The following is an 8,204-nucleotide window of genomic DNA, read 5'->3' as shown; positions in this document are numbered from 1 at the left end:
AAAACCACCATAAGACTCAGCAATCCCACTTCTAGGCATACACCCTGAGGAAACCAAAATTGAAAGAGACACATGTATCCCATTGTTATTCACAGCACTATGTACAATAGCTAGAATGTGGAAGCAGCCTAGATGTCCATGGACAGATGAATGGATAAAGAAGTTGTGGTACATATACACAATGGAATATTACTCAGCCATAAAAAGGAATGCATTTTAGTCAGTTCTGATGACGTGGGTGAACAGAGTGAAGTGAGTCAGAAAGAGAAAGAGAAATATTGTATTCTAACACATATATACGGAATCTAGAAGAATGGTACTGAAGAACTTTTTTACAGGGCCGCAATGGAGAAACAGACATAGAGAATAGACTTATGGACATGGGGAGAGGGGAGGAGAGGGTGAGATGTATGAACAGAGTAACATAGAAACTTAATTACTGTATGTAAAATAGATAGCCAATGGGAATTTGCTGTTTGGCTCAGGAAACTCAAACAGGGGCTCTGTATCAACCTAGAGGGGTGGGATGGGGAGGGAGGTTCAAAAGGGAGGGGACATATGTATACCTATGGCTGATTCATGTTGAGGTTTGACAGAAAACAACAAAATTCTGTAAAGCAGTTATCCTTCAATAAAGAAAAAAAAATTGTTAAAAAAAAATCATTGCCATCTATTATTAACCACAAATCCCATCAATGGTTCTAAGTCTTCTGTCAGAAATGTCAGTGGTATGAATAGTCTGGATTACTTTTTACCTCACTGTGATTCCAAGCCACTCTCAGAAACCTATGGAGGTATTTCCACTGGTTGTGAAGGAAGCTGATGGCTGCAAACCTGTTACCCGTGGTACACCAATAAGTTTCTGTAAGAAATGCTAAAATCTTTCTTAATTGCTCCCAAGGTCCCATAACAGGCACTCTTGAAAGGTACTGAGCTGTCTAGAGAAGGGTGGAATCAATCAGGATTCCACAGTTAAATCCTGGCTGCTCGCAGCTGCCCTGTGCCCTCTGTGGGTTGAGAGGGCTTTTCTAAAAGGTGGCACTGGCCAGGGAAGCCGCCCACCAGCTCCTCTGGTTCATCCACTTCCTCAGCTGGCGAATTCCCTGGTTGTTGTTGTCTAGTTGTTGAGTCTGACTCTGCAACCCCTTGAACTATTGCCCTCCAGGCTCTTCGGTCCGTGGAAATTCCCTGGCAAGAATACTGGAGTGGGTTGCCATTTCCTTCTCCAGTGGATCTTCCCCACCCAGGGATCAAACCTATGTTGACCCACATCTCCTGTATTGGCAGGCGGATTCTTTACTGCTGAGCCACCAGGGACGCCCTGTATTCCCTGGTACTGATGGTCATCCCACTGGGAGAGTTTAGGAATGATTCCTGACCCTCAAACTTGCCCACATTCATTGCTTTCTTCTGCTCCCTTAGCTGCCCAAGCAGGATTCTTCCTTTTGAATTTCCATTTTCTGCTCTTTGAGTGTCTGGTCACATCTAGGGCTGGGAGTTATTATTTTTACCCAAAGGAGTATTTTCCCTTACTTCTAAAACATTGCTTCAGCTATGAGGGACCTTATGACCCAAGTCTGTGTTTATCCGCTCGTCTGCTTTCTACCTTCTTTGGATAGGGACAGTTGTTCCCTCTTCTGCAGCTCCAGGCTGACAACCTCCTGAGGCTGGTTGCCACACCCCCGGAAACACGGCTGCTTTTTAAGTAGCTCTGCACACAATGGGAGCGCTTTTACAGTTCTTCCTCTCCTGGGTGAGTATAGATTTTTTAAAGGCAGTGGCAGAATGCATCCCAGCAGATACACCCTGACCCAGTTAACTAGGGATGAACAAAATAGCGGTGGGAGGCGCCCTTCTAATTTCTGTACTTGTAATGCAAGTCCTATAAAATGACTAATTATGATTTAGGCTAGGGAAACAAAGACTGAACTCTGCAAGATGAGAGATTTCCTCTGGGGCAGAGAAGACCTCTTCTAGTGACAGGAAGGGCACTGGGTTTGGACTTAGGACTTCTGAGCTTGATTGCCTGTTCTGACTTTTGGGAGGTGTGTGCTCTGAACAAGTTACTAAATATACCCGAGCTTCCATTTCTATTACAAAGTGAAGGACCTGAACGAGATTCCTGAGGGACACCATTCCAGCTCTCAATTCTCTGGTTCTGCAGAAAAGAATTATAGTCTGTTTACATGACTGGATCCAACTGGTTCCTGTCGTCCTTGGACTGATCTTTCAGTGGTGGTGGTTTAGTCGTTAAGTCATGTCTGACTCTTGCGATCCCATGGACTGTAGCCTGTCAGGCTCTTCTGTCCGTGGGATTCTCCAGGCAAGAATACTGGAGTGGGTTGCTATTTCCTTCTCCAGGGGATCTTCCCGATCCAGGAATCGAATCCGGGTCTCCTGCATTGCAGGCAGATGATTTACCAACTGAGCTATGAGGGAAGCCACTTGATACAAGGACAACCTTACAGGTAAATACCAAGGAATATTCTTTTCATGTTGTTCCACTTTTTAATAAAAAAAAGTTTAATGGCAATTATATAATCATTTAAAAATATTTTATTAAGCACTGGTTTTAAAAATGCGAGAGAAGAATATAACACCTCAGAGCAAATGCTTGAAGGTAAAACAAATATCACTATAAATATTGCACGTATAAAAATCTCTTTTTTACATCTTCACACAACTCATTTCTAAAATATCCTTTTACAGAGATGCATAAATAAACTGCTTCCAAACTGTCAACGTTTGATACATTTAGCCTCATCACCCCACTGAGTCTGCAGGCTTCCAATCAGATATCTGCTCCTCTTCCATGCAGGCAACAGAACTTCCATCAGCAACACCCGAGCTCTCCTACCTACATCCTGTGAAGAGTAAATCTCTCTGAATGCTCAATATTTCAGGTTATAAATTTTCTTCTTCTACTGAGAAAAAAGATCTTTCAAAGGCAGTGACAGAACACAGCTTAAATGGACACAGTGTTAACATTGCTTGTTCTTCAGGGCATCTAGGAGCTTCTGATTCTTGGTCTTGAACATCATGATAAAGCTGTTGGGCATGATCTTGCCTCGCCCATCTTCACCCACTTGACCCATAATTATGTAATTTAAACCTAAAAGAGAATGTAAGATTAATTTTTTTCTCTGTGTGTGTTGGTTTGAAACAACTTAGACTATAACTTACCTCCAGGTAAACGTTCTATAAATGGTGTGATTAGATATTTGTTCTTTCTAGCATAAAATCTTGTTTAAGACTCTCATTGAAAAAAAAAAATCTAACTTTGACAGAATAGAATGTTCCAGGTCTGCTTACATTAGGAAACTGGATGGAATGATTAGACCCAGTCAGGTCCAGTTCTGCATAAGGTCTAATATATTTACTGAGTGTTCTCTACAAACACTATTCCTGTGAAAAGCTCCCCTTCCTCAAGGGGCCGTCTTCAGAAGGCCCCTCCTGGTCCCACTAGGCTTCTGGATCTCCCCAGGCATTTGGCAACTATTGATCCATTGACTTCCAAGTTGTTGTCTTGAACTTTTTATTAACCCCTCCAACATTTATACTATGTAAGTTTTTTGAGGGCATGGTTGGACCATATACTTCCTTACGTTCTTATAGTCCCTAAAAAGATATGTGCTAAAAAGTACTTCTATCTGTTGTTCTATTTTTTTTTATATATCTGTGTGTCTGGTTAAGGTAGGTAGGCCTAGACTGGAGCCCACACTGAGGAATGTTGGGTTCAGCTCTGAAGATTTACCTTGCTTCAGAAAAATGTATGTGTTACCACCTCCTTTACTCTCCCTCTCCCTCTGTGTGTCATAAGAGACATTTTCCCCCTCTATAAGCCTTCCTCTGTGGTCTACCACTATAACTGTAGTGGTCCTGAGCCTATGAAGGCTTGGCAGGCTGGGCGGGCAGATGCCACCACAATAGAGATGACAGTTAAGTATGAGATCTAATGAGATGAGATGAGATGAGATATGACAGTAAGTGTCCAGACCTGGATTATTTGCTGTTCCAGGTACTTCTGGAAAGAAGTCTTACCTTTTACAGAGTCTTTACTATTCTCTCTTGAGAGTCAATGGGATTATTATTTGGAATTTATGTGTTTTGCATGCATATTTGTGCTTCTCTCTGATTATTTCTTTAAGAAACTATGTTTTAGAGTGTAATTTCTGAGCAACAGTATGTGAGCATATGAAAGTTGTACTATGTTGCTTTTTCAACAAACTATAAGGTGGTATTGGCCTTATTTTTCTGATGCTCACTCCTTTTCTTAGTAGTGAGGTACAATGTTACTGTATTAATTTATAATTTATTCTTGATTATATCCTTTCTACATTTTGCTTTGAAATCACCAATTATTTTCTATTCAGAAATCAAGTCCTTAATACTACTTAAATAATATCAACCTTTTATCCGTTGTGTTTTCAAAAATTACTCTACCATTATATTTATCATGTTTGTTTGCATTTTAATCTCATTTATAATGTTATATGAAGCTCTGAAGATCAAATCTGTTATGATAAAACTGATCAAAATTTCCCTTTCTGGCATTTTCCATTTTATTGTAGAAAGATTTTCTTATAATATATATATTTTTTCAAAAATAGAGTCAATGTGAAGCTGCTGGCCTCTGACTTTTCTGAACAATCTGAATTCATAGTAAAGCTTTCTTAATGTGGATATTTGTATTTCTGTATGTGTGGTAGAGGTTTGGCTTCTTTTGATTGTGGAAGAAGTTTGTAATAAGACTGAGAAAAGGAACAAGCTGATGTCGGGTGGGAAGTCACGGTTCATCACACAGTGGAGTGCCAGGCATTACTGCCATTACTGCCATTCCAAAGAAAGAGAGAGCTGTGTATGTGCTGTTGATGGAAAGCTGTCCACGTACATATCATGTGGAGGAAAGTTTGAGCAGAATATGTGTAGAAAGATCCCATTTGTCTACATGTGTATGTACATTTTTACATGGACAGAACTTTCTGGAAGGAGCTTTTCGTTGTGCCTCCAGGGAAAGGGAAAGGGCTTCCCTTTTTATTTTAAATCCTTCTCTACTTAGTTGGCACTAGTGGTAAAGACTGCCTAGCAATGCAGGAGACATCAGAGATGTGGGTTCAACCCCTGGATTGGGAAGATCCCCTGGAGGAGGGCATGGCAACCCACTCCAGTATTCTTGCCTGGAGAATCTCCAGGGACAGAAGAGCCTGGCGGGCTATATAGTCCATAGGGTCGCAAAGAGTCAGACCAAACAGACTAAAGCGACTAACCATGCACTACTTATTTAACTTTTTAAAAAACCATAGAACATAACATTACTTTTATATACCTGTTTTAAAAAATCACGTGCTCTGGCTCTAGGGTAATTTTCCTTTTCCTAAAATTTATCTTAATAAGCTCACTCTCACCTGTGAATTTAATAATCTCATATCTACAGATGAGCCCCAGATCTTTCATTCTAGCCCATAGATACCTCTCTCTTCTGAACACCAGCTCTGAATTTCCTGTTCCTTTTTTTAAAAAATATTTTTATTTGGCTGCACTGGGTCTTAGTTGCTGCTCATGGGATCTTCAATCGTCACTGAGGTATGTAAACTCTTAACTACAGCATGTGGGATCTAGTTCCCTGAATCAGGAATTGAACCCGGGCCCCCTGCATTGGGAGTGTAGAATCTTAGCCACTGGACCACCAGGGAAGTCCTTGAATTTCCTATTCCTTGATAGATATTTTCCTCTACACATAGTAGTGGTACTTTAAGTGCAATAGCTGAAAATCTTTCTCCTAAACCTCTTTCTCTGTCTGTTCCCTATTGATCCAATTTCAAATGCTTCTTGAACTCACTGACCATTTCCATCATCCTGTCTTCTCTCACAAGTTACAGGAACTGAGATTGGAGCCCAGTTCTGCCTGACTCCAAGGCCCTCCTTCTCCATCAGAAGCGGGCAATACATGAGCCATGACTTGACTTCTCTAGACCAGCCACGGTGTGTAAAGATCCATGACTTGTTCGGAGAGGCTCTTCTTTCCCCTTCTCTACCCTTGAGCTCCCCTGGAAGATAGAATGGAGTTTTCTTCCTGCTCACCTCTTCTGAGGAGTGGGCACTGCTTGCAGACCACGATGACCTTGGCACTCATGTTCTTGCCGGCCTGCTGAATTGCCAGATTGCCCTCTTTATAAATGTTGATGATCGAGACCGTGGCATGCAAACTCCCACCTCGAGGGATGGTGGTGATGACGGTGCCGGCCAAGACTGCAAAAGAAAACATTTTTTAAATCATAGGACAGTGAAGACAAATGTAAGCAGAACTGAAAACAGTTGTGTTGATACATTCCTCTAACTTTCAGGTGGGAAACATTTTAATGTTAGAAAGAAGGGCCTAATAAGAGTCATTAAATTTAATTCTATATATCTGTCACCAAAATTCAGGTTGAAAAATAGGAGTCGTGGGGCTGTAATGTTACCCTAGCTGTTATGCATTGAAAAAAACCAAAATAACTACCAAACTGCAGCCAGTTGCTGAGACAGAGACTTGTTCCAATGTTTTATCCAACGTGTGGATCAATTACCAAACATGGTAATTGTTAATACTCAACAGGACTGTGTATCTTTAAGGCAGTGCCATAATAAGAAGTTGCATGCTGGAGGGTTGAGCCATAAAGATCTGAGTCCTTGTGTCTGTGTGGGTGAGCACTTACCTTTCTGTATCTCCCCCTGGTTCCTCTCTTTTTATTTATTTATTTGGCTGAGCTGGGTCTTAGTTGCTGCATTCAAGATCTTAGTTCCCCAACCAGGGATCGAACCCAAGCACCCTACATTGGGAGCTCAGAGTCTTAGCCACTGGACTTCTAGGGAAGTCCCTCTGGGTCTTTCATATTCTCTTTCTTATCTATCCTTTTTATCTCAATTAACAAGTCAAAGTATAGAAGTGAGGTATAACATTAAATATTTCCTTGGTTAGAAAAACTCTAGCAAAATTCCATTGCTTTTCATTATGTAACTCTCTCTTCTTACCATGTAACACTCAGAGAAGAGTCTTACTTCTGAGCCACAGAAAGAAAGATGCAGTATTTCACAAAGGCATGCTTTGGGCATTTTTTGGAGGGGGTGTATTCCATGTGATGCAGGACTTGCACTGAATGTCTTTTTGACAATCCTGTCCTTACCCAGAAAACCAACTGCAGCCCCCAGTCATTGTGAAACCAAAACCTGCCTCTAAAGGGCTTTCCTTGGTGGTCCAGTGGTTAAGACTCCATGCTTCCACTGCAGGGGGCACAGGTTCGATCCCTGGTCAGGGAACCAAGAGTTACTGCATGCCTCATGATGTGGCCAATTAAAACAAAAACAAAACCCTGCCCCTAAAAGACCATTACCAATCCTGGTTAGGAACCAACTGGCCTCTGGTAATAATATTGGGTCATTTTGCCGTGTGAATGTCACAATGGAATAGATGGAGTTTTGGACTTGATAATATTACCCTTTCAGGATAAAATGAAAACTCACTGCTTATGTGGTGTGCACAGCTCATCACATCAGAATTTTTATTACGCCTTACTTTGATTCCCAGTGATGAGCGATTCTCTGCAAAATGTCAGTTGGTAGCAGAGTGAAATCAGATAGCGCCGAAGGACTGGGAGGGAGATTTCCTTAAGCACCTGTTACAGGAGATCACACGGGATGTGGGAGCAATGACACCTGGTGCAACTGGTCTTCATTTTCATGCTGGTTATTTGAATTTTGACATGCAAACTCCAGTTAGACTTAGGGCCCTAGTATTTTTATTGGGGTATAGTTGCTTTGGGGGCATCCCAGGTGGCTCAGTGCTAAAGAATTTGCCTGCCAATGCAGGAGACTCAGGAAACTCAGGTTTGATTCCTGGGTCGGGAAGATCCCTTGGAGTAGGAAATGGCAACCCACTCTAGTATTCTTGTCTGGGAAATCCCAAGGACAGAGGAACCTGACGGGCTCCACTCTGTGGGGTCACAAAGAATTGGACACGACTGAGCTACTGAGCATGCATAGTTACTTTATAATGTGGTACAACAAACTGAATTAGCTCTGTGTGTGTGTGTGTGTGTGTGTGTGTGTGTGTGCACGCTCAATCATGCCCGACTCTTTTTGACTCCATGGACTGTAGCCCACTAGTCTCCTCTGTTCACGGAATGTCCCAGGCAAGAATACTAGAGTGGGAAGCCGTTTCCTCCTTC

At 41.8% G+C, this 8,204-nt stretch overlaps 1 protein-coding gene across 1 annotated transcript in view; it reads right to left on the bottom strand.

Moving 5' to 3' along the window:
• Positions 1–2,536: 2,536 nt before the first annotated feature.
• PCOLCE2 (procollagen C-endopeptidase enhancer 2) overlaps positions 2,537–8,204 on the bottom strand; it is an 81,543-nt gene continuing 75,875 nt past the window's right edge. Inside the window, exons 8-9 of the mRNA XM_043474190.1 lie at positions 6,082–6,249; positions 2,537–3,112 (exon numbers count right to left, since the gene is read on the bottom strand). Coding sequence (XP_043330125.1) covers positions 2,982–3,112; positions 6,082–6,249 — 299 coding nt within the window. The 3' untranslated portion in view covers positions 2,537–2,981. The remainder of the gene's footprint in view (positions 3,113–6,081; positions 6,250–8,204) is intronic.

This window comes from Cervus canadensis, chromosome 7, assembly GCF_019320065.1.
Source record: "Cervus canadensis isolate Bull #8, Minnesota chromosome 7, ASM1932006v1, whole genome shotgun sequence".
Lineage (NCBI taxonomy): Eukaryota > Metazoa > Chordata > Mammalia > Artiodactyla > Cervidae > Cervus > Cervus canadensis.
Note: the sequence above shows the minus strand (reverse complement) of the source record. Positions and strands in the feature narration are given on the sequence as shown.